Raw genomic sequence first — 26,351 nt, 5'->3', positions numbered from 1 at the left:
GTGTCATAAACATTGCAATCCATTCTCCAGGATAATAGTAATTTCATGCTATCAGTATAGCCTTGAAAGATATTAATGCAAGAGCGGACTGTGTTGCCTCTTCCATGAAAAAATCCACTTATGAAGAAATGATCTGGGACGTGTTATTGTTTCAAAAGCTTGCAAATGCTGCTGGTTGCATCTTCTTTATTTTTCTTCACTTAGGAAAGAAAAAATCGAAGTTCAAATCTTTCAAAAAGTTTTTTGGTAAAAAGAAAAGGAAAGAAACGTCTTCTGGGAGCAGCAGTCTGAAGCTATTCCAGTCAACAAGTGATGTGGCAGCCTCACACAACACACATGTTAGTTATTATTCAGAAGATGAAGTTGAGTAAGTATTTGGACTGTGTCTAGTAAACAAATACAGAGCTGCTATGATGTTTATAGATTAAAGATACCCTGAATTGCTTACTCCTTTTGTTTGGCAAGGCAGCACTCTCAAACAGTTGCCTTTTTAAGGAAAGCACAAATTAAAATGCCTGACGCAAGGCAAATCACAAGTGGATGGGATGCAGCAATAACTAATAACTTGTAACTAAAAAAGCTATTGTTTAAGCATAAGTAAACCTTGGGTTATCATTTCTAAACAGTGTAGTTCTCATCTTCAAAAATGGAATGAAGTGCTCAGTTTAAATTTGATCAGAGTTGTCTTATGCCCCTAAGACGCATCTCTTATGGGTTGTTAAAAAGATGCCTGGTCATCACTCTGATGACCCATGCTCTAGAAGTGCCTGTTTCTCCTCACCAAGTGTAAGTGGGAGCCTGGGGTGACCAGCTCCAATGTAGTGTTTGAGGTTAGATGAGGTGAATCCCAGTCTGCAGATCTGGATGCCTCTGAACATCCTGTCTTCATGCAGGCATTCCCAAAAATGCTATCCACTAGTTTTCGTCCAAGAAGTAACCGTGAGAAACACGGTACAAAGTCCAAAGGTGTTCCTGGATGGACAGGTGGACCTGCGCTCCTGGGTGAAGTGCAGCCAAGAGCTGCTGCTGTGCAGAGGCACTAGAAAGGCGAACCCATCCCGTCCACTTGGAACGACGCTGCACGATACAGCCACTAGGCAGCGCCAAACAACTGAAAGAAATTATTCACAAATCTCTGTAGCGTTGGCAAGAGTTGTGTCAGTCCAGCTTGAAGCCCCAGGAGTTCCGGGCTGGCAGCATCAGGTCTAGCAGTGGGCGATAGCATTTTTGTTCAACAACATATTTTTAAGAGGAGGAGTGGTGAGATTTTTTATCCCTCATGCGCTACTCAACAAGGTCATGACCGAGTGGGTACAATGTTTGGCTGGCTCAGCTGTGTTCCCTTGCCATGACTCGCAGGGTTGTAAAATCATTGTTTCTTCACATTTGTTTAAGTAAACAAAGACCAGAAAATACCTTGAAAGGAAAGAAAATTAAATAGAGCACTCATAATCTGAGATGTTTAGGAAACCTCCGCTACACATCCAAGGGGTACGTGTCTACTAGAAAGAGAAAGCAAAGGTAGCACGCAGGGCTAAATGTGCACGTGTAACAACACTGCTTTGCTGGCTGCTGTTCAGCCTTTGTAAGATGTCGGTGCATTAAGCAGCCATCCCAGCCCTGACTGGCACTTTCCCTGCAAATTGGTAGAGATCTCTGACCTTGGATGCTTTGCAGAGATCACATTTTCATGTAGATAAAGTGTTCTAATGTCTAATGCATTAAGCTGAAGCAGCAGGCTTTCCTTCCTTCTGCAGCAGTCATACAGATTAACTTTTTCCTGCAATTGTGTTATCAAACATATTTATAGCAGCTATTACAAGGAAAATGTTACTTTTTGCCATGTTTGTTTTTGTTTCTGAATGTCTCTAAGAGAGTATCTAAGATCCAAAAATACGCATTGCTATTTCTTTTTATAGACAGTCTGTTCAATTAATTTGGTAGTTACTTGAATCCGAGCAGTCATGTATTCTGGTTTGCCATTTCCCATTTTAAAAAAATAAAAATAAAAGAAAGGAGTCCTAGAAGAAATGCCTTGTGCACACATTTCTGGTCCCTGCTCAGCTGTGCTATGAGCTAAGCAGAGGAAAATCAGCACAAGAGACCTCCTAGCAGCTAGCTGTCTGTCCATGTGCCTCCCTACTGTTCCCGTGAGGAAACGAGGTTTTCATTCACCACACGTAACATTTTCAAAAGACCTTACATGCTGCAAGCATCAAAGGTAGGAATCGCAATAAGAGAGAAGCTTTCTTCTGCTTCCTATTGCCAGCCAACGAAGTGTCCATGAAAAAATGTGTCCCCAGGCTCCTCAGGGAAAATCCCAAGGACCTTGGCATAGGGCACAGGACCTCGCAAGGATTTTATGTAAATGGTCCTAGGTGAGACCTGTATCCCCTGCAACATTTTTGTTAATTACCTGGATAGCAGGGATACACAGTAAATGTTCTACTATGCTTACATAGTGAAAGGTACTATTTATTTTTCACAGCTCAGTTGCTGGGGTTAAACCCTCTCCAACCTTGATTTGGTTTGCCAACACGACAGATACTGACACTTGCATAGTTGGGTTGGTTTTGTGCTATGTAGATTCGCCTCAGTGACAATATATTGCATTCGTGGAGAAGTTTAGAGTCTCAGGTGTGATGTGTGCCTTACACATCTATCTTCCACCCCAAAATACCACCAGAGTTAAGAATAACAGGACTGGCAAAAGAAACCTGTGTGCATTTGCTTGTTTGCTGTGTTATTCTAGGAGCCACAAGGGCGTTATGGGAAGCAGAGCTTTGTCACACGACAGCATTTTCATCCCTGAGACCGGGCAAGAGCCTGCAAGGCCAGTAAGAGTGTTTTCTCAAGAAAATGTTTCTGATCGGATTAGAGCCCTACAGGTAATTTACACAACATATTGTTTTTAAATGCAAGAGGTGGAATGTCTTCCCAGGCTTGATTTTTTGATGATATTTGTAGTTGAGTATTTGATCAGCAAGTAATATCTGTCTGCAGCTTCCATCAAGTGTTGCTTTTATTAATTAGACAGCAGTATCTTACCTTGGTTCTACTTAAAAGGTATTTGTAAAATGGATAGGTTGTGTGGCCCCCTAACAGAACCTCTAAAGTGAGGTGTCCTGTGTTCTGGGTCATTCAACTGCGAAGCTAAAATAAAGGTAACTCATTGATCTGAACTAAAAAATAGACTGGGGGAACCTCCCTCATTATCACACGCTAATGTACATTGCACTGTGCTAAAGATGAAGCTCCAGCCTACCATGAAGCTGGGACCTCCGCCGCCATTTGGATTTCATGCAAAGCGGACAGAGGATGCTGGGACCAGTTCTGAAGACGATGGGTTACCCAGGAGCCCTCCAGAAATGTCTTTGCTCCATGAAGTCCTAAGTTCAGGCACAACAACAAGAGTGAGTAGTTCTGGTGTGGACAAAAATCAGTGTTTAATTGCTTGTTTTACCTATGTGTGGGAGGCAGAATAAATTACTTGGTTTGTAGTATGTATCACTGCTTTACCTCTGAACAATTCAGAAATACCTTACTTGAGGTGGAAAAATGCTATCTATCTGTGTAAACAATCTCTGTTCCTGTTGAAGTATAAATATAATTCCAGAAAATGCAGAACTGGGAAAGAGAGAGTGTGTTTCTTTGCATGCATGGGGATGCTCATTTTTTTTAGGGACTACAGAGAGCTGCAAGGCATAAAAAATAGTCTGTAAAATCTGTATGCTCCCTTGAATGTGCTGATAAGAGAGTTCTCTTAATGTTTTTCTAGTCTGTCTCGGGAAAAAGAAACATAAAAGAATTTGAAACTGTTTTTTTTTCTTTTTAAATGATAGTTTTGTTGTACAAAAATTCATTCTTTATCTGCATGTCTTATACTTTATGTTTGTAGTATCCTTGCTAATCCTTAAGACGACAGATAAGAACAACTTACATTGTCAGCATCTGTGTGCACTTTGCGTAGATGGTTTCTGCTGGTGTATCCATCTCATGTGTCGTCTCTGACTGAATCTCTTCCTCATTCCATCCCACAGTTCTCTGACTCTCACAAGCACCTTAGCTCTTTGAGTTTAGCTGGAACAGGCAGTGAAGAAGAAGAACAGGTAACTTCTGCCAAATGTATTAAGGGCCAAGCAATTATGTACGTTAGTCCTTTAATGAAACGCGAGGCATAAATATTACTTTGTTGTCTGCCTGCTACGAAAGCAGCCTTGAATGTGTGTAGTTGCATGTCTGTCTGTTTTGCCTTTATAATGCTTGTCCTCCTAATGTAAAGTTATGATTATTTATCAACATTATTCTGACGCCAAGTAAGCTCCCGTTAACTATAATTATGCCCTCTAAAATAGCTCGTATCCTTTAGCGAAATTCACAGGCATGATTTAATCTCCAGAAACAATTAACCAGATTTTGACATCAAAATTGTATCCCTTTTTTTAAAGATGGGAAATTGCAGTGAAGGTTGGTTAGGTTACATGCATAGGACAAGGGAGAAGGCTCATGGAGGGGCCATGAACAATATTTAGATCCTCTGAAACCTGCCCAGACCCTTGCTTTAAACGCAAAATCAGCTCACACTGATGCAGAAGCAGTTCTCCTGGTGACAGTGGCCGACATTGCTGCTTAGGAGAGTGAGGTTCAGTCTTCAGCCAGATTCTGGCCACGTGAGCCGGCGCGAGCTGTGAATTCTGCTGAAGGGATGTTTTCAGGACTTGAGTACAAGCAAATAGATGGCTTTCTTCAATCAGCAGTCAGATGTTCTGGCTGATTAAAGAGCTGTTTTGAAAGGCTCTAAAGAGTCCCTTTTAGATGTCCGCAGCTGGAGACATGGTAGAAACAACACAGGGGGTAAAGGGGAAAGTGTTTGCTAGAAATAGGAGGGATGGAAGGGAATTGCGGAAGGGAAATAGAAAAGCTAGTCCTGAGCTGACTATTCCTTGGTAATTATGCAAAAATGTATTTTAAGGCCAGCTGCAACAGGGCTCAGCAAAGATTTCTGGCCTCGCTTGTTCGATTCCACATGAAACTGTTTGAAAAACTGCTTATACGCAGCAAAACGCCAATATTTTCAAAGGAAAAAAAAAAAAGAAAAGGAACATGTGAAGAAGGTATTTCTTGAAAGCCGGTGCAGGCAGCCTGTAAATATATTGTCCAGCCCGGATGCGTGTTGGCTGAGGGAGGATTTATGTCTCCCCGTGGCTCCATTAACATCACTCTCTGACTCACTCGCTGACTCCCGAGGCGCTGCGGTGACGCTGCGGTTGCTCAGCTTTTTCCACATGCCCCATCACTTAGCTCAGCGCCCTCCTCGTCCCAGACTGGGAGAGAGGAGCTTCAGAGAGCTTAGCCCTGCTCCTGCAAGTCAGAGGAGGAGACCGGCTCGCAGAGGTGAGGAGCTCTGCCCAACGTAACGCTGAGGTTTTGGGTGGCAGCGACACCCTGTTGTGTCTTGGAAGCCTTTCTGGCTTGGAGAAGGGAGAAAGATCACACCGACCCTATCCCTTTTGGGATGGAGCTCTTCGCTGTTCCTCACCTTGTGCTACCAGCTGAAGGACAGCTGAGCCACGTGAGCGTGAGGTTTTGGGGATCTTCTAGCCCCCTCTTCTCCGTCAGGCTTGGCCAGAGCCAGGCTTCCTGAGAGAGGCGGCTTTTACAGCCGGCTCAGAGCTGGCGTTCACTCGGGCTGCTGAAACAGAAGAGGAGTAGTGAAGCAGATTCTCAGTTTTCCAGTGTAATGGCCAACGCCGAGCACTGCCAAGGAGAAGACATGCAAGTTGTCGAGGAAAAGCGGTAGCCAAAAAAAAAAAAGAAAAAAAAAGGCAGGCAAATAATGACATGCCTTGAAAGAGAACATGTGCTGTGTCTTTGTCATGGAGCTGAAATGTCAATGTATTCACTGCGAGGTACTAACGTGTGATGCAGCCAAGTATCATTTGTTGCACATTAGTCATGTTCCAGTGCTACACTGCAGATATCGCAGAGTGGAAATTAATGAGAGCATCCATTATTCAGCATGGCTGAGGTGCTTTTTTTTTGGTAATAGAAAGCATGATCGGAAGCTGTGGATCCAGCATCCCCTAAAATCAATGGGAGTTTTCCCTTGACCATTGAGGAAGCTGTAGCAGGCCCAAGCTGTACTACAGGTTGTCTTTTAGCTGCAGAGCACACTGGCAGAAAATGCTGATGCTTTTCCCCCTCCCTAAATAAAATCACCGCAATGCTGCTCTCCCTTTTTCCCCTTCAATAAAAAAACACTTGTGGAGCCTTCCAGAACAAAGTGTGACGAGGGAGGAGACCTTTTCTGATGAAATGAGCTGGAATTTCAAGCCTACAAAGGGAGACTTACCAAGAGGTGTCAGAGGTTATGTTAATGTTATGACAGATAGGTTAGAAATATCGTTTTGCCTGTTTGTACAAACTGAAGCAGAACGAAAGGAAGAACCCTCTTTAGAGTCATTTTTCATAATTTTTTCAGCCTCCTTTTTCTGTCAGTTTTTGGTGAAGCACTCAGGCAGGCTGAACTCCAGCTGCGTGAAAGTACTGCACCCTTTGGAGCATTCAGGTTGGAAGTTCCAGGCCACTAGCAGGAATTGTCCATCAATTCCTTCCCTAGGAAGGAATAAATAAGTCTATAAATTAAATATTATACTTCAGGTAAAATCCCTGCTTATTTTACAGATGTAAGTACTTGAGGTGAAAATGCAAGCTGACGTTAGTATCAATGCCATTGATGTTTGATTCTGTTTGAGGAAGGTGTTGTGGAGTTGGAAGGGACCTGATGCAGTCTAGGAAGGTAGAGATGTTCCAGCCCAGCAAAACTGTGGGTAGGAGCCTAGCAGGCAGGGATGCTGAAGGACAGACCCAGAAAGGAAACTGGCCCTTTAGGTTCTGTATAGCTGAGTGCTCTTCATAAATCTGTCTTCTAAAATGTGTTGACCGTGCATTTCTGTGCTTTACATCTTCTAGTTAAATGTGGCCTGCTCTTCCCCACTGGGCAGTAATACCATGATACTCAAGCAGCTAAAAATGCAGAATTGCTAATGCCAATGTTCCACGTACAACAATAGGAAACGCACTGTATTTTAAAAGGGCGTCAGAAAGAAAAAGAAGCAACCTTAAAATGGCAATAAACATAGCCCCTTCTTTGTAGAATTGTTATATTCGTATCTTGGTTTCTTTGTTTGATTGTCTGCTTGGGGGTTTATTTCATTTTTTAGGTTACGTTGGGTCCTCCTTCTAGACCTCGCTCTGCGGATGGTCAGCTGCTCCCTAAGCGTGGAAGTGCTAAAACTGGAACTCCCCAGACACGTGATGTTAACGTTTCACCTGCAGCTGACTTTGACACTCCACCCGAGCTATCCTCATGCTTGGATAATTCTGCTGCTAAACACAAGCTTTTAATAAAACCCCGGAACCAGAGGTCCAGTAGAATGAGAAGATTTTCTCAGGTAATTGTGAAAATAAGCCATGTCACCATTGACACGAAACTAGGAAGTTCTTGCTGGACTTTGTATTTCAGGCGCAGATATAACAAGAAAAGTCAGATTGTGGCATGGACATCTTCCTGGTTGTTAATAGCTGTTACTTGATGAGTGTTTCTGGAGCAGACAGTAGCAACAGACTAAATATTATCAGATCACTTGTCAGCTCTCTTAATGCAGCAGTTTGTGTCACAATTTCTTCTTAAATTAACCGTGCAGCACAGTTTAGTATTTTGTCTGTGATCCAGAAATTGGGGCTGACTGCTTGATTTCTTAGTTAAAAAAATGTTTAGAAGGCGTTACGTTCAACTTGTTTACTTTTCCTGGTCTGAAAGATGCTGTGAAATATTCAGTCTCTGAGAGACTGCTGATGGAGGAACTGGTTTAAATTCCCAAATGTAACAGGGCTTATATTTTCAGAAATGACAGAAATAATAAGTTGTGACCTATTAGTTGGAGCCAAGTTCTGTACATTAGAACTTCTCCCTGTCCCCAAAGCTTGTCAGCCTTTACATGCACTACAGAGATTTACAAGAAGTCTCCACAGAAAAAAAAACACAACAGCATGTAACTGAAACTGTTGTTGTTTTTTAAACCATCATTATAAAGCACCATTTTTCTGGTTCTGTGCTGTATCTTGGGAAGGGCATAGCTTCATTTTTCTTCTTTCTTTCCACTTTTTAGAATTAAAGTTTACAGCTCTTCTTTACAGTATTTACACTTTATTGTTTGTGGTTTCTTTCAATGTTTCCAATACATTAAAGCTGTTAAATTGGCTTGCTTAACAAAAGGAATATTATTCCCTCTGTCCTGAAATATTACTTAGCTGCTATTCTGTATTTTTCAAAATCTCTGAGTGATCTTTGGGCTTGGTAGAGCACTGCTGTGAGCAACACAATGATGAGGCCAATTATTTAGAAAAGCATATAAAGCAATAACTGTCTGATCAAACCTCTTCTCCCATTGTCATTTTATTACTGAAATACAATTGCTTTGTCCAATCTGCCTACAAACTACCAGATGATTGAGCCCTCCTGCTTTTCCATAAAGAGAGTTTCCACCTTTAGAAAATGCAGTTTTTAATATTTTCCTGCACAACTCTGACTGTGCACTTTCCTTCTGGCTTACCAGCACCTTCTTTTACATTCCTGGGCCCTCACCGGATATGCAGCTGGCATTGCAACTTTGTTTTTGCAATTGCACTTGCAAAGCAAGAAATTGGGAGAATCCTAAAAGTATCTTCAGAATGCAAGCTTCGTGTTCTTAGGGCTGGGGCCCACATTCAAAATCCATATTTACCTAGCAGCCTACAGTGACTCAGTGAGCTCATACAAGCACCATATGAAAAAATGCATATTCAATGGTTTAATAACATGCTTTCCAGTAATCCTGTGTGTTTAGCCAGTCCTTACCTGAAGTTTAATCTCCAGACCTCACGGGTAGATACCTATGCATATATAAACTTTTATCAGATAGTGCAATTCTTGAAAGAAGAATTGTACACAAAGGAGGTGAGATTGTGCTGTATCACAGTGCAATTAGGCAGAAGACTGACAAGTAAGGATAGATATTTAGCTGGCATGGTGTGTCAGAGCCTGATGGACTTCTTAGTTTTCTGCTTTTCCTTCCATGTACCCTTTCCTCTTCAGAGACTCGCTTTAGGAAGAATGGGTTGTTTTATTTTTAATGCTATTATGGAGTAGCAAAACACAAAGGGACAGATTTTCTCTTTCGAGTGCTGCTTTTTGCTGAGGAGCAGCACAACATATCCAGTATGCTCTGGGGAATCAAGTGCCAAGGACAGTCCAGTGGTCATTGTTGTGATGAACTTCCCATCTATAAGGGCATGAAAGCGCTAGTTGTGCAGAAGGAAGTGTCACTGATGGCTTTTATGCTGGTGAAATGTGTTATTCCAGGATCTGCGGAGATAAAAAAAGCATCCAGGAGGTAGGTTAAGAAAAGAGTATGCTCAGCACTGGGGGCAAGTTTTGCCTTCCTCTGTAAGATCTTGGTTGTGAATGCCATGATAAAGAAAAAAATGTGAATCTGTACATGGTGATGGGGGCTTTCTGAATCTGTTTCTTGCAGAGGACCCAGTCTGAATCCCTGACTGATTTGAGCTGCACCCCAGAAGAAGAAGAGGATGATGAAAAGGAGGTGCAGACAGACTTGCCAGATGCCGTATTCAAACCCAGCGATCAGGAACTGCCATGCGGCACAGCTGCAGCGCAGGATGCGGCTTCCTGGCAGAAACCCAGAGTGCCTGAGGACCTTCCCCCTGCTTTGAGACCAGAGATGACTCAGCCCACTTCTGAGCCTGCTGTTGTACAGGAAGCTCTGCTACCAGAGAATAAACCAGAGGGCTGCCAACCAACACTGGAAACAACATGTGAGAAGTCTGAGGCCCCACTGCTGTTAGAAGGCAGAGGCCCCATAACTTCTCCCTGTTCTGGCCCAGACAGAGAAGTAGAAGAGCAAGAAGATTCCCCAGGACCAGCGGTTCTCTTGTCTGGGGATGTGAGCAGTGATGTGTCAGCCCAGCAAGAAAGTGAGGAGCTTCCTTCTGTGTTTCCAGTGAATAAAAGACCATCTGAGGAAGACATCTCAATTAGTAAGAACAGTGATATTTGCTCGGAAGGGTCAGAACAAAATACACAGAGGGATGATCAGATGCCTGTGGAAACGTCCTGTAATGAAGAGGCAAAGATAGAGGCCGATGTGTTGTCAGAGCCTAGCAGGCAGCTTTTTGTAGGTTCTGCACAGCCCACGGATTCGTTCCATGTTTCACATCCCACTGCTTCAGCCCGGGTGGGATCAAACGCTTCCTGGTCTCTAGAGAAAACAAAGACTGTACAAGAAGCAGCTGCTTCTGATAAAGAGAGCAGGCAGCCGCTGGTCCACAAAGAGGAAATTTTGGGGAAGAAAGCTGAAAAAGCAGCCAGTGAACTCAACGCCTTGAGAAAGTTTTCCGTCTCCTCTGCACGGGAGAGGCCGAGGACCAGGAGCCTGCACTTCCCAGAAAGCTCGGAGTCTGACAACCCGTTAAGCACCAGGTTCTTCCTGGCCACTGCAAAGGCCTCCTTGAAAGATGAGAAGCGGAGCGAAGATTCGCAGAAGGGATCAGATCTGGAGGAGGGAAAATGTAGCCCTAAAAAACAGACTTTGCTGCCAGAATCTGGCTCTGAGAACGTGGGCCAGTGCACAGCAGCGCTAGCTGCCTGCGTGTCTCCAGCTGTCGATGCTGTTCCGGTGCAAAGGGATTCGTCTGTGGTATCTCCGAATCAGCCAAGCTGTGAAGATAAAAGTCCTTTTCAAGTAAAACTTAGATCCACCTCGATGTCCTTGAAATACAGAGACTACTGGTTACCAGAATCAAAAGAAATTAAAAGATACAGCGCAGAGTTTAATTTTGAAAATGAGGGACTGACTTCGTTTCTAAAAGGTGATAAAGCGGAGATCAGAAAACCAGCTGATACAAATATTGATGGCTCTTCAAACGAAAAGATCAAATCCAAAGCAAAGTCCTCTGAACAGCTTAGCAGCAAGCCTCCGCTGCCTAAAAAGCCAGTCTTGCAAAACATCACTGCTCCAAATGCTAATGCAAGCAAGGACAAAGCTGTTCATGCTCCCGAATCCAGAAACGAAGACAGAGACTTGGAGAAAAAGCCAAATTCTTGTAAAGTGCCTGGTAAGCCTCCTGATACTTTATAAAGTTATCGTAAGTAATGAGCCCTGTTGTGTGACTCTTGAAATTGGTGAGTTTGAGCTGACGGCTCTGCCTTCGGTGGTGTTGCTCCCCGATTCTCTTTGTGAAAAGATTATCACAGCAGCAGGGAAGAGGCAGCAGACAGGTATTTTTACCTCTTTTTTTTTTTTTTTTTTGTATTTTGAATTTTGTAGCATTGTTTAAAGGATGTTCCAAGTGACACTCACAAAAATAAGGTGCATTGGTGAGTATTGTGAAGCAGAAACACCGAGCTACCCAACGTCCCCATTTGGAGCTGCTTGATGGGAATTCAAAAGGCAGGAGCACACATGAAGTGCAGTGCTCTGTGTGGGATGAGTGACTCAGATCTGTAGACCTTCTTTCTCACCATAGTACTGAGGCAGGAATACTACTAACTGCCTGGCATGCTCAGCATGCTCTTTGTACATTGTCTCTTCTGAGCCTTGCTTATTCATTTACCCATCTTCACCATTACTCACTCCTTGTTTAGAAACAAGAATTAGCTACCCTGCGGCTCGCCGGAGTTTAAAGCCAGAAGAGACCCCAAGATCAAGTCTACTGCAGATTGTTAAATTTCACCCAGTTGTCTGTATTGTAAGCCAAAATATAATTGGGTTAGAGGAAAAAAAAATCAGTCCTCTGAAGACTAATATATTGTGTGCCACAGGCGGGGAACAGAAAAGACAGAAAGCAACACCACGATCTGAGGTCTTTGCAACCACACAGTAAACAAGCTCAGTAAAGTACGTTCAAGCAATTCGAGCAGGAAAAAAAACTCTGTTCTGACATTCAAAGAGTGGCCAAAAGGGGAAAAAAAACCCTTAGGTCTTTCAGTATATGGGAGAAACTTCTTCCCTGTGCTGAATCTGTCCAGTCACAAGTCTGATGTTCAGCATGTGGGCAGGAGACACAGAGGTTGCTTTGTGCTGCTGTAGGGCTGCCCCGCTCCGGTCGCTGTGCTCCACTGGGGGTCAGGCTCTGAGCTTCGCAGTGGGGGAAAACCAAGCCAAAAGGAGACCTCAGGACATGGCCTCAGGCCACTGGTGCTGTAGGATGGCAGAAGCCTCTTGCTTTGAACAGCTTTGCAATGCATCCCGCTATTTCAGCATGCCAGGGCTAAGGCAGAGTTTAATTCTAAACACAAAACACTCTGCTCCAAATGGACCTGAGGTCCTTCCTAACCCACTACAGACCTTTCTGCTTAGAAATGGGATCGAGCACCTCCTTGTTTCAAGCCACCACATCAGCTGCCTGGGCACAACACCAGCTTGGGGGGTACAGGGGGCTCACACAGCAGCACCCCAGGAGAATTAGGCATTACTTCTGCAATGGGCATCTTAGAATCACAGAGTCATAAACATAAAGGTTGGAAAAGACCTCTAAGATCACCCGGTCCAGCCTTTAACCCAGCACTGCCAAGTCCAGCAGGACACCCTGAGCACCACATCTACGTGTTTCTTGAATACCTCCAGGGATGGTGACTCAACCACTTCCCTGGGCAGCCTGTTCTAATACTTCACAACTCTTTCAGTGAAGAAATTGTTCCTAATACCCACCCTAAACCTCCCCTGGCACAACTTAAGGCCATCTCTTCTTGTCTTATCACATGGGAGAAGAGACTGAGAAGGCTCAAGAGTCTTGAGCAGTGAAGGAAAAATGACTTTGTAGGGCAGTGCATTGGCCCTGTGCAAGTGTCAGTTTGGTTCATTCGGTTTAATTTTGGGCTTTTCAGCACTCCTGGTGCCAAAGGTGGAAGCAGCAGTCTTCTCAGCAGCATGATCTGGGGAACTAGCAGGGGATGGCTTGGCCTCTGTGTGGCTGCAAGGTGACTTTTTTAATGGACATGTGAAATCAGTCACCCTTGCTTCCTGGAGGAGTAAATTTTAAGTTTCTGGAGCTAAAGGTACAGGTTTTTGTAAGAATTTAAATGCTAGGCTGTGCTGTTTGGGGCTGGTATTCTATAAATCCTCTAAAGGGCAGAAACAACACACAATAACGGGTTATTACAATAGCAAAACCCTAAGTAATACCCGTGAGAGTGTGCACATTAGGATATAAAAAAAATCAGCGACTAGGGGGCTGCAGTAACCAGACTTTCTCTAAAGGAGAAAAGGAACTCGAGGAAGGAAGGTGACTGTAATGGCGAATGAAATTGGTATGCCTTGTGTGGCAAATCTGGGCTTCAAAACGACTGGAAAAATGTTTCTCTCTACATAAAAGACATTGCTCTAATGCTGCCTATATCTGTCTATAGCTGAAAAGAAGGCTGCCCTCTTGTTTTTCCCAAAGAAGTTGTTTTTTAGGCTGTGTCAGGCTTTTTTCTGATGTTGCTGTTTTCCAGCAGTGAAACAGGCTGTGATGCAAACATAGCAATTTCTTCTGTAAAAAAAAAAAAAGAAAGAAAGAAACATCAGTGCTAAAGATCCAACCAAAAGACAAATCCCTCGCAGAGCAGCTTGGAAAAGAAAGACATTTCAGAAATATATAGCCAAACCTTTTCGAGTTGCTTTGTCTGAAGTTAAGGAACTGGCTGTGTATGCTGACACGGATGCGCAGAGCACTTTAATAATGAAGGGGAAATATTGAGAACAGAGCATACCGAGTGCCATGTGCATTTTTAAAGCCCTTTATGAAATATCTGGTGTTTCAAAAAGGAGCAAAAATACAACGATGGGGAATGGAATATGTGGAATGCAAGCATAAGCAGTCTTACAAAACAATGACACTTGTGTACACGGGGGGGTTTCATCCCCGGGTAAAGTTGTTTGGATTAGTTATGAGTATGTTTGCTTTCACAACACACAGGAAACACACAAGCTAGCTTTGCTTGCTGTCTGAGGTACATCTTTCAAAAGCCTGTAATATTCTGCCTCAGACCTTTTGTATGGCAAAAGTAACCACTCTTTGCAGTCCTTGCAGGGATAAGGTGCAGCCTCGGGTACGGGATCAAAATGTTATAAGGAGCCTCTGCTGTAGTTTGTCCGCATAAAGGCTTTTAGATTTCAAGGAAGCAGGTACAGTATCTGAGGCCGTCTCTCAAACAAATCCATCCCCGAAGTTCAGGGCTGTGTTAAATACGTCTTTGCTGTGGTTGTTCATGTTTGCAGTGCACACACACAACCCTGCACACGTTTAACAACCCTGCACACAGTAACAAGGCAGTTACGGATCCTCGTTTGTCCATGAAGAGTTGTGCTGTGCCTTCATCTTACTGTTCACACAGCCGGCCAGATGCACGTGAAAGAATGACACCCGACTGTCAGTCCAAAGTGGACACATTCATTTCCCCAATATTTAGGCAGGAGAAATCTCATCTCTAAGAGCAGCGCTGTAGCCTCTAAGAAGAAAATAAAATGCTGCTTTAGTAAGATGCAGAAGGAAAGAAATGCCTGCATTTAACCACTGCAGCAGGGGAATTTTCCCCTTTAGGGAGCGTTGAGCCAGCTCTGCTGCTGTCAGACCCAGCTGAGAAGAGCTTCGGTGACTTCTTATCTGCAGGAAAGAATTTAAAAGGTACGATAGGGTTCAGCTCATTTGGGGCAGCTCTCTTTGGTGGGGAGCCTTCAAGCTGAGGAAGTGGTGAGGAGCTCAGGGCTGGTGGAGCAGCAGGGCTTGTGTTTGCATGTGCTGGGGTGGAAGAGGTGGAGGAAGAGCTTCAGAAGCCTTTGTGCGTGGTTTCAAGAGGCAGCAGGCTTGAGCAGTAAATGCTGAGCTTTCCTGTGTGGTGACATGACGTGCAGAGCACTTGGACGAGTTCTGACCCGGTGCCCTCCTGTTTTCTGGGACTTGTCCCAAGGGGAAGAAGGGGCTCAGTCTTCTTTCCAAAAGCCTCAGGACAAATCCTTTCCAAGGAAAGGAACAATCATGAGATTAAAACTGAGCGAAGGAGAGATAAATCACTGCCATCCCTTATTAGTTCATGAAGTTATTAGGTAGAGGGTTGAACAGTGCATTGTTCAAAACAACCTGTTGTAAGCAGAACTGAGGGACGTGATTCAGAATCCAGTTTTATTCAGAAATTCCTGAGTGCGATGTGAAAACGGGAGGCTCACCCCTGCCTCAGGGAAGGAGAACTGAAAGGCAGAGCACTTGTGGAGCTGGGGGCATGCCAGCTCTGCACAGCTTCCCACAGAAGATGCTTCTGCTCGCGGTTTGGGCTGTGCTGTCTCCCGGAAAGCAGCGTGTACCTGCTGGGAGCCGGCGTGTGTGTGACTTACGGGAGAAGTGGGAATTGGATGGGTCTTTTGGGTGCTCCTTGGTTACGCCGCAGCTCGGCAGTTCCTTAAATGCTGAGCTTTGTTGCACAGTGAATCACGAAAGCATCCTGACTGCCTCGTGACTGGATGGGGTGAGATGCGACAGGGAGGGCTTGTTTGGGGTGAGTGGGCAGTCGCTGAAATGAGGAAGATGTGCAAGTAACGCTTCTCTTGCCAATAGTCACTTCCAGAGAAAGCGTTTGGCCTTGTAGTGCTCTTCAGGACTCCAGAGTTTCATAGGAGAGACTCAGGCAACCTTCAGCTGCAGCAGTGACTCGCTCCATGTGATTTCTCCTGCATTACTTTGCCACCTTCCATCTTTTGCTAGTGCCATAAAGCAGCGGGAAGAGCGATGCATGCACGCTGCCTTCCCGAGCTGGAGGCAGGAGGATGGAAAGGACCTCTGGGCAATGGGCAAGATAATAAATTGTGAACGCATCTCCTCGTCCCCGTACGGTAATTCTGGCTGACTGATAAGGTAGCAAATCCTGCACAGATTGCATCTAATTTTCTTTTTGCTGAAGAGAACACATTTCCCCTGCCTCGCCTGCCTGCCTTGCTTCCTGTAGCAGAGACTCTCACAACAACGAGAGAAAAACAAAATTGCTTGAAGAAGCAAGAGAGCCCCTCCCAGAAGCTCTTGATCCTCCCTGGTGTAGGTGTTACTGCTCTGCTGTCCTACTGTCCTAGGTCAGGCCTGCACAGGTACATACCTTTATCTTTAAATCTTTAAAGATGTTGATAAAGAGCTTTTTTATTGCTATTATCACAGGAGCGTTCTGATACCATCTCTTAGGGGATGAGGTTTGGCTCTAATTTGGCCGCCTTCTAATTAGCATGACTAGGTTGTCTGGTTTCTCATCAAGGAGAATTATCTGAAAAGCCAAAGTGTTTGATGCTGCCCATTGTAATACGCACCTTACGAAAAACATTGTTACAATAGCAGTCTCCTGAGGTATCGCTGAGGGATCGGCAGCCCTGTCGTGCTAGGAAATGCATATCAAAATAAGAGAGGACCTCTAAATACGTGAGGATAACAGAAAGGGGAGCACGAGGAGCAGTAAGACCGTTACACAAAGCACAGTAAGTAGAGCCCGAGCACAGCAGTCGCTGTCGGTATGGATTGTTTGGTGGGAGCTGAGGAAGAGCAACACGTGGTGCAGCTGCTGTTCACTGAAAGCCCTGTGGCGTGACGGGGAAATGGGACAAAGCACAAAGGGTGACTTTGAGTCGTGAGGACTAAGAAGTAACACCTCCCGTGTGTTAACCAGCAAAGCTGGGTTCCCAATATTATGGAAAGGCTTGAAGGGGGACTTCAGAGTAAAGGATTTGGTGTTGGTGGTTATCCTGGAGAAACCTGCTGAATGTGCCAGCTAATGATTCGCTGGCATGTTAACGCTGGTCATCCTGCTTGTGGCACCACTCGGTATTTTTTAAGGACATGGGTGATGGAGCTGTGTGTGTGCTTCCTACATTTGCAAGTACTACCGAGCTGGAAAGCCTGCGGGCAGGCTGCAGGACAAGAATAGAAATCAGTGTGCTCTTGAGAAGTTGGAGACACGGTTTGGAAAGAATATTTTTGTTAGAGACAAGTACGAAATGCTGCTATGTGTGCAAAAATAATCGGATGCACAGATGCAAAAATGGAAGGGAAGAAGGGAAGTAACACGAGCTGGAGCTCACAAACTAAATTTCAAGCAAGAATGATATAATCCCGTAAAAAAAAAAAAAAACTCATTGTACTGACCGATATCTACAGGAGACTATCTCTATGGTATGTGGAATAGCCCTTCCACCTGCTGCTAGCACCATTTCATCATGATGATACCTGCCAGTTTTGAGCACCATCTTTTGGAAGAAGATTTGGACTAAATTAGGACAATTCATACAAAAGCATCTAGAGGATACAACTAATCAGAATTACGTGTATATTTTTAAAAAATGAAATGCGGTCTCAGCCTTCAAATGCATAAGGAGGCTGCCACAAGGATGGCATTGAATAATCTGCTCATCTCCACAGCGTGTAGGAGAATTTATGGATTTAAATTAGAGCAAGGAAGATTTAGCTTACCCAGTGGGAGAAAATCTAGTGGAAGAAGAACAGCCAGGTCTCTGGATAGGTCATCTAGGAAGGCCGTGAGATCTGTCCCAACTTTAGAGGGTTTTAAGAACAGCCTAGATGTTGGTGAGGATAAAGTTTGTGTGAAATTGGTCTCGTAACTGATTTTTGCCTTCCAGCTGAAAGACAGACCAGGTGACACCTGGAGATCTCTCCCGGCGTTAAATTCTCGGCCTGTGAAATGAGACAAAAATGAAGCATCTTCCCTTGGCCTTAAAGAAAACCTTGTTTTCTCTCTGTGGTTTTCAGCTGACACAGGCTGTGCAGCGCTTCCTTGCTCAGCTAACTGGTGTGTCACGGGGAGGTACAGCAGTGACGTGAGGAAAGCCCTGAGCAAACAAACTTCACAGCCCTCGCAGCACGTGCCTGGGTTTGCAGACTGCAGCTCGTGTGAGGGCTGCCTGGGCGAGCAGCATCCCCTTCGTCCCCCGTGCCTGCATGAGGCGTCTCAAACATGCCTTCAGAGACACCTGCCTGCTTTTGTCACGGGGCCACGTGCTTCTAAATAGGTCACAGCTCTCCAAAAACATCTGCCACCTCCGTGGGGTCCTGAGGCAGGGTGACAGCAGCTGAGCACGGGTCAGCGATCCCTCCCGGCTGGGTCTGCCTCGCCCCTGGCCCCTGAGCAGGGTGATGAATTGGGGAGGAATTACCTTTGTAACCCCACGGCCCTGCTGTGTCCAGCTTTGAATCAGCTGCTGCTCTTCTGCAGGGGGAAGGGGAGACCTCGGGAAATGGGTAGTTTGATGGAGCTTGACGGACTTCCCTGCATCTCCCTCACCAGTAGAAATGGTAACTTAAAATGGTGAACACATGAAAATTGCTCTCTGGAGACCAAACTAAAAAGAATTCCTATTTCCCCAGGCTTACCCCACTTTGTGTGACAACCCAGTGTGTTGAGCAAGTGAGAGCTGAAGCTAATTACAACTCTTTTGAGTAACCACATGTATAAATAATCTGCCAACAGAGAGAAGTGTTCCTTCCCTGGTGACTGCTGGAGACTCCAGAAGGGATCCTGACAGTCCCACCGAGCCCGCCTGGATTACCATTGCAAGGCAGAAGCAGAGGGGCACGCAGCAAGAGCAGGAACCCGACAGAGAGAAACTCGTGACTCCAGATGCTAAATCAGACACAGAGAAACAGAATAAAGAGAAGGAGAGAACAGAGGTACGTTTGGTACAAATTGGGGATGCTTTTGTATCCCATTCCTGCAGCAGTCTCCGTATCTACTGCTATTCTACCAACCAAATGCCGCAATGATCACAGATACTGAATGAGTACAATCATAAGTAACAGAGACACTGCTCTCGTAAATGTGTTACTGATGCAGAGTCCCCTGGTTATTCAGATAAATACTTTTATATCTCCAAGAAATCCTGGAAGTAAGAGAGGTGTGTGAACTTCCTTGGGTTCCCAGTACACGCTCACCAGACTTGGGGTGTGTGTTGTAGGCTAAAATAACCCAAATGAGGTGCTGAATTGTAGGGTCTCTCTCAATACAGCGGGAACAAATTCCCTTAATTATTCTCCTAAGCACACCATTGCACTGAATCTCCTACACCTTCTGGCTGAGTTAACACTGAATGAAGAGCTTGGTCCCAGAAGGATTTTAGAGCAACAATTTTTAGAGCACTGAGAAGTGAAACGGGATAAAAATAACTTTCACACTTGCAGCCGGTGCCAAGATACAAATTCTGGCTCTTTGTACAGGGATAACTCAGGCGCACACGTGGTGCCACAGAACATGGGCCGACGCTGCCTCTTCAAAGATCCCCTGCAAAGGAAGATGATACCTGTAGCAAGAGATCTTCCCGGGTGACAAAGCTGTGCTAGCAGAAGCACTTGGTGTTAATGCAGAATACTAACAAGGCTTCCCTGGTGCTGGGCTGGCTCGTGGAGGCAGCAGCGTGCGAGTGCTGCCTGTGTCTCCTCGCCTATACCAGTTTACCATTCCCAGTGCAAATGACCTAGTTTCTTGCTTAAAAATGGTAGTATAAGAAACCCAGATCACTGTGCTATTCCCTCAAATAAGAAAAGATGTCTAGGTGATGAAAAATAGCAGTGGGTAGATTAACAAGAAATAAAATCTAATAAAACGTCTAGGCAAGATTGTGAACTGCAATAATAGGCAGCATTGTCACCGCAGTTAAAACACTGCGGGTTTAAATAATCCCAAAGTACGGTTTCTGTGTCAAAATAGGAAACTCCAGATTGTAGTTGGCAATGTTCCCTAAAATTCATGCCACGCGTTTAATTTCCCTGCATCAGCTAAGAGAGAAGCATGCCAAGATGCTCCTGACGGCAGTGTGCGAGGCGTGGTGCCGCTGTGCTGCTCACGCTTCCTCTCGCTCTCGCGTGGCACCAGGCACTATCGCTTCAGGGTACTTCTTGATACTGGCAAAAAAAAAAAATCATGGGAGGATGTGTTTGATTTCCTTTTTATGGAAATTTACATTCGATCCTCCAAAAAAGCAGTGTACTAAAACACAAAATCTGGGAGGTGGAGGGGAAACATGAGAGAACAAGGCTGTGTCTATGTCCTCTATATGTTAGTAGAGGTTTCCAAAGGGCTTGGAATACATTTTTACTTTATAACAGCCTACTCATAAACACTGTTATGACAAAAAAAAGATATACAGAGGAATAGTTTCAATTTGTGAAGCTGAGTACTGTGGGCACTAACGTGAACTCCCCAGAGCTCTCTGTACAGTTACTGGTTTGAGTGAGAGGAGTGGAGCTGGTGTGTGATAAGTCCCTGTGGTTTGGACCACAACAGGCACCACATTCACTCCCTTTTGTTCTTGTTCTTCCAAACTGGTCTTGTTCTCTGGGCATTATTTGGATTTTATCCCTCTCTGTGCCTAGGAGCCAGTGAAGCAGCAATGGAGCAAACCTTCATCCTTGGCACTTAAACCCACTTCTGAAGAACAGAGGAAAGAGTCAAAGTCTGAAGTGAAGGAGCCGCTGATGAGAACCAATTCACTGTCACACTTTGTCCCCGGTAGGAAAGAAAATGTTTGAAATGTAGCCTCTTATCTCATAACCTCGTCAGAAGAAATCCTGCTCAAGTGCGCAGGAGGAGTAGGGGTTAGATCCTAATCTCTTCCCCAGTCCCACATCAGCAAGAGCAAACTGTGTTCTCAGCACTCATGCCTGGAGTTTTATGGTGCCATATTCCTTTTCCCTCTTTGATCACACAGTAGTCAAAACTCAGGTTGAAAGAAATGTGAATCAAGAGTGCCAGGCCACTTCACAGGATTGGGTCCCAAACGTAAAAAGCAAAATGCAGGCAAAATTATTTTCAGCAGTGTTCAATTTCAACGTGTTTTCCCAAGCAAGCAAGAATGATGTGATCACCAACTATCTGCCCATCAGCCCTCCCCCAATAACTTTGCATCTACCTGGTGAATTCAAATCTGAAAGAAGGGCAGAAATTTGGACGGTAATAAAATTCCTGTGAGTTGAAGGTTGGGTAAAGGAGGAAGTCTCAAATGAGTGCTCTCGCTAATGGAAAGTCTCGCTCTTGTTTGGCCTGGCTGTTAACACAGAACATGGCAAGGAATCGAGGTCACCTTACTGTTTTTAGTAAGTTTAGGGACCAAAATGTATTTGTCGTTTCAAAACCAAACCAAACCACTGCATTCTGTTGTGCTCAGAATGGTTATTGCCTCAGTAATGTCTCGTAGAAGTTTTGCTGTGAAATGCAAAGATTTCCTACTGCAGAGCAAGACTCAGCAAGTTTTTAATGGGAGAGTTAGGCTGTATAGCTGCACAGCAAGCTAACGTAAACTGTACCTGTGTTTTATTCACAGTAGCTCAGTCACCAGCACTGACGGATAAAGAGGAGGAAATCATTCCCTTTAAGAAAGCCAGTAATGCTGCTCCAGACCAGCCATCGTGGATGGAACTTGCCAAAAAGAAATCTCAAGCCTGGAGTGATATGCCCCACATTATAAAGTAGAATGATGCAAACAAATGACATCTTTTCTAATTAAGTCAACTACTAAATCGAACTTCTACAGACCAGCTAATCACGATGAAGAATCTCTGATACCAGAGAGGGCTCTTACTACATAGCTGTGGAGAATGTGTGCAATAGGTGCAGTCAAAAAGTTTACCTTAAGCAATTGCAGCAATCAGGATTGCAATGGATTACTTAAATTATGCTGAGGACATACTTACACTTTGGAAAACAAAATTTCTGCCTTAAGTATTTCCTGTGTTTTCTGCATTTTAAGATGTTTGTATCAAAAGAGGATCTTTCTAAAATTTTGCTGAATTTCAGTCGTTGCTGGAAACTTCTGTTTGTCGTTTTTTGCCTCTGTTTACATGTATAAATTGTGCAGTAACATCCCGATTCTGTTGTGTTTCACTGGAATTGCCCGACGCTTTTTCTGTCAAAGCTGTGTGGACCACAGAGGTTTTCATGAATAGCTCCTAGAGAGTTCTCCACTAAAATGTGTTGCTTGAGCTCTGTGTTTGCCTAGCTGAACCGAGAGTGGTGCAGCCTCTGGTTTTAGGTTACATTTCATGAGACACAAGTGTGCACGTTTATACGTGACCATGAATAAAAATTCCTCTGCTCCTTCTATGAACAACCTTGGTTGCACAATATTTGCTAGATAGCGAGCAATAAGGAAACTGAAGTAGGAAGCTCATTGATGCATTCCAATCTTTCCTACCTGAATTTATCTGGTTGCAACTGTTTTTCCTTTCTGTGAAATCATCATTCTCAGTTAGGAGCATAGCATTAGTGGCAACAGACAGTTTGTATGTTTAGTTAAAAAAAATAGAACTGGAAAGCCTTGAGCTACAGCCCAAACTGAAATGTTGGAAGAAACTGTGAACTCCATTGCAGTGTCAGCTTCAAATGTCACCCCCTACCGACTCATAATTATTCTCATTAAAAAATAATAATCATAGCATCTCTGCACTTTACTACCTTCATATAATATTCTCACACTGTGCAACTTGAGTTTCCAGCACCAGTTTGGGACTCCAGCTCATGAACTGTAGGTAATTCACCTTCAGCTGCTTAACAAGGTTGAAGAGAGAAATATTTGCTGCTGATTGACCAAAATCACTCTGAATGTGTTGTAGCACCTCCCCGCGAGCTATGCAATTGCAGTTAAAGGAGCTAACAACAAAACCCATTCCAAAACACTGGGAATTGAATGTGTCACTGCTAAGGCAAATGTTTCTCTTTGTGTATGGGTGTATGTGTGAGGTGTTGCCTTACCACTGCACTCCCTAGGTTTATTTATGTTTGTATTTGTGACTTTGGGTTTGTTGTTGCATTAACATTCCTTTCAGAAAAAAAAAAAAAATGCAGGGGGACCTTAGGAAACCTAGGATTTCCCAAGAAGCACATCTGCGATGTTGAAGTTTTGTTTTCTCTGAGGAGGTGTGGACTAAAACCCAGCCTCGCTCAGTGACAATTATTTCATTTCACAACAAATAAGCAGGGCATTGGAGTGTGTGAGTATCCGAGGCTCCGACAGCAGATTTTGGACAGATATCGTTCATCACAGAAAACAGGAGGACGAAAACCAAGTGTTGTATTATTTATCAAAGCCAGGAAGCTCGCGTGGTTGCCGAAGGCCTCGCTCAGCTTTTTGCCCAGCTGCACCCAGCTCGCCAGCCAGCCGGCAGCGGGGCTGGCTCCGAGGTGGTTCCTGCCTACTGGCCCGGGGTTTTCTCTTTTACAGAGGCCACAAAGGGCATTGGAAGTGGCGAGACAGCCCTCTGCTAACAGAGCCACAACAGAAATTGTGACTTGGCTGTACGACAGCAGTCTTGGGCTGTGCTGTCCAAAGGCTGGTCATGCAAACACATTTTTGTGTTGTCCCCACCATGAGAATGGGTGCACAACCCTTAATCTCAAGGGTTTTTTGCTTTGTTTTTGTATCCAGGTCATCCTCTAGGATCTACAATAGAAATGGGCACATTTTTCAGATACCATAAGCAGCATTTTAACTCCCTCTGTAATAAATAATTCATTAGCATAAAGTGTTATTTTAAGATACATTGTTGCTATCTGTAGCAATCTTCAGCAAATGGTTTCTGTATTAATGGACTGTCATATATGAAAAAAGGACCCAATATGTGCTCTCCCATTATTGCCAAAGTCCCAACCCACATCCCATGCATCACGAGATGTAAATCACAGAATCGTCTAGGTTGGAAGAGACCTCCAAGATCACCGAGTCCAACCTCTGACCTAACAGTAACCAGCCCTCCACTAAACCATATCCCTAAGCTCTACATCTAAACGTCTTTTAAAGACCTCCAGGGATAGAGACTCAACCACTAAAGGTATGGTCCACCTCCTTGCAGTCCTCCCGCTGGCTAAAATCATGAAACCTGATGAATTGTGCCTATTTCTGGAGTGCGAGCTGTGCAGCAGCTGCGTGGGGAAGCCTGGAAAGCCCTCAGACCATCTCCTGTTGGAACAGGCTCAGGAATAACGGAGCAGGAAGGTGGGGGTCCGCTGGCATGGCCTGTGCGATCTCAGGGAAAGCAACACCCGGGTGCTCCCCATCTCAGACAGCTCTCGGACACCTCCTGGGGTGTTCTGGATCTGAGCAGGAGGCTGCAGATACCGAGGGTTTAGGTGCTTCGAAAAGCAGCTCACACATTTGTGGAGTCAAAACCCATCAAGTGCTGCTCAACACGAACGGCGGGGCCTTGGCCTGGGAGGTTGCTGAAGGCTCTGGCTGGTGGACTTGGCTTCTGCGCCACCTCCTACCGCAGCCATCGGCACTGGCCTGTGTGAAAGCAGCCCCGTGGTCCTCTGCAGCTTGGACTTGGCCACCCGGGGGAAATTTCATCCTCTCACGGCATCGCTCTGCACCCTCGCTTCTTTATTCCAAGTCCAAGGGTCGTGCGAGTGAGTCCCGACACCGCTGCGTGGTCAACAGGCAGGTAGAAAACAGGTTCTGAACCCGTGCATTTTGCTTTGGACAAACACCTCATCAGCGGCAATGGAAAGCTGCAAATACAAATCCATTTTTCTTCTCCGTATGAAGGGTGATTTATCGTTCATGCTTCACGCCACCGGAACAAGCCTTTCAGATCTGATCAGCTTTCCTAAGGACGTCATTGCACGTTTCCAGCCGAGAAGCAACATGACTGACTCCAGCCGATCCATTTTGGTCAGGCAGCTGCAATATAGATGGTCGGTACAGAACATCTAACACTGGCATCAAACCTAAAAATTCACCCTTTGTTCATGACTCACGCGCATAAACGGACACAGTTTGGATTGCAGTCAAAGAACAACAACAAAACACTTGGGAAACAGAACGGCTTCCTCTCCCAGAAGTGATTTGTGAGATGTCTTTGGCCTTCTGTCTGAGGAGCAAGGTGACATTTGGCAATCAGTTTTGTCCCCGCTGGTGAAGCGCCCCGCGCAATGCAAATGCAGCCGCGTGCCGTGCATCTTTCTCTGCAAGACCTGTACATTCGGTGACTTAGTTTACGAGTGGGATTATCGTAATTAGCTACCTCCTAATGTTTAGTAATTTTAAGTAAAAAAAAAAAAAAGACTAAATGATTTTTAATGTACAGCAAAGCGTAATAAATGTTTAAGGCCAAAATAGCCCTCCAGCCTTTACTTTGATATGGTGTTATGTGCTGTGTTGCTTTTGACAGTAAAAGCGTTTACGAAATGCATTGCATTTTTCTGAAGATGAAGAGGAATATAAAATCTTGTTGTCAGGGAAAATATCCAGCAGCAGCGTAGCGAGCAGCTCGCTGTAATTTTGCAACGCCATTAATCCCCTTTTAGTTTGGAGGGAGCGCAATAAACATGCCAAAATGTTTGCTTTGTAGACGTGATGAGCACTCAGCTGTGGGTAACAAAGGTTTAATTACAGGATTCCGTGTTTGCGGCTTGCAGATCACTTCTGCACTGTTAGAGTCAGAGGAAAAAAGAGGGATCTGTGAGCACAGGGCCGCGCTGTGCAGCTCATTAAGCCCCAGGGCAAGGCACAACCTGGGTGACCCGGCACGGCCTCGCCACGCAGGACTGACTTCTGCAGAAGGAGTGGGCACAGCTATGGGGCTGTCCCCTTGCTCCCTGGTGAATTTTACCTTAGCTCGCTTCTTCCCAGGGTTCACCAAGCTGCCCAGATGTTGGTGGGAGGTATTGAGTTCAAAGAGCATGCAATCCTCTGTTGTCTGATCGTCTGATCTCAGAATAAATACCAATAGGAGGTTTTTATGGATTATTACTCCCAGGTAGTTCTCTGCCTCGTGGTACTCTTCAAAGCTTTATGCTGGTGCAACGCGTTTTCCCAAGGTCCATTCAGACCTTCCTTCCTGTGGGTGCCTCTGCTTCACCCCCTGACCCTAATTCTCCTCTCCATTGGCTCTGTTCCCAGAAGAAACCCTTCTGACCAACCTACTGCAGCTTAAATGGAGGTCGTTCGGGAGATGCTGACCTCCCTCCCTCTCCAGGACCCCTGGCCTCTCTCAGGAGCTGCTCCAAACACAGCCCAGACTGCACCCAAGTTCCCGAAGCACGGCGATGGAGAACCATTTGCTTCCTTCCACCTCAGGTACCTTTGCAGTCTGTTGTTGTTTTCTTTTTGTTAGCTTGCAAGGCTTTGTTTATTAGCTGATTTGCATATGAAATGGGACGTGGAGCAGGCTCACAGTCCCACTGAAGCCTGTTCTGTTGTCTTCAAGGACACGGAGCCAGGTACAGCGGTACCTGGGGGCCTCCTGATGCCCTGTAGCAAGGAGTCCCCGTTTCTCCC

The 26,351-nt window shown here is 44.9% G+C and overlaps 1 protein-coding gene across 9 annotated transcripts in view; it reads left to right on the top strand.

Annotated features, from left to right (window-relative positions):
* Positions 1 to 25,210, top strand: part of CRACDL (CRACD like) — a 53,049-nt gene extending 27,839 nt beyond the window's left edge. For 7 of the 9 annotated variants that reach the window (XM_027446410.3, XM_027446399.3, XM_038173201.2 and 4 more), the window contains 9 exons: positions 205 to 367; positions 2,753 to 2,888; positions 3,249 to 3,413; positions 4,041 to 4,109; positions 7,224 to 7,454; positions 9,576 to 11,175; positions 18,557 to 18,756; positions 20,455 to 20,590; positions 21,402 to 25,210. In XM_027446410.3, coding sequence (XP_027302211.2) covers positions 205 to 367; positions 2,753 to 2,888; positions 3,249 to 3,413; positions 4,041 to 4,109; positions 7,224 to 7,454; positions 9,576 to 11,175; positions 18,557 to 18,756; positions 20,455 to 20,590; positions 21,402 to 21,550 — 2,849 coding nt within the window. In that variant the 3' untranslated portion in view covers positions 21,551 to 25,210. The remainder of the gene's footprint in view (positions 1 to 204; positions 368 to 2,752; positions 2,889 to 3,248; positions 3,414 to 4,040; positions 4,110 to 7,223; positions 7,455 to 9,575; positions 11,176 to 18,556; positions 18,757 to 20,454; positions 20,591 to 21,401) is intronic. The other 2 variants (XM_013093769.5, XM_038173203.2) reach the window with 2 other exon arrangements.
* Positions 25,211 to 26,351: the final 1,141 nt, after the last annotated feature.

This window comes from Anas platyrhynchos, chromosome 1 (genome assembly GCF_047663525.1).
Source record: "Anas platyrhynchos isolate ZD024472 breed Pekin duck chromosome 1, IASCAAS_PekinDuck_T2T, whole genome shotgun sequence".
NCBI lineage: Eukaryota > Metazoa > Chordata > Aves > Anseriformes > Anatidae > Anas > Anas platyrhynchos.
This window is presented reverse-complemented; position numbering and strand designations above follow the sequence as displayed.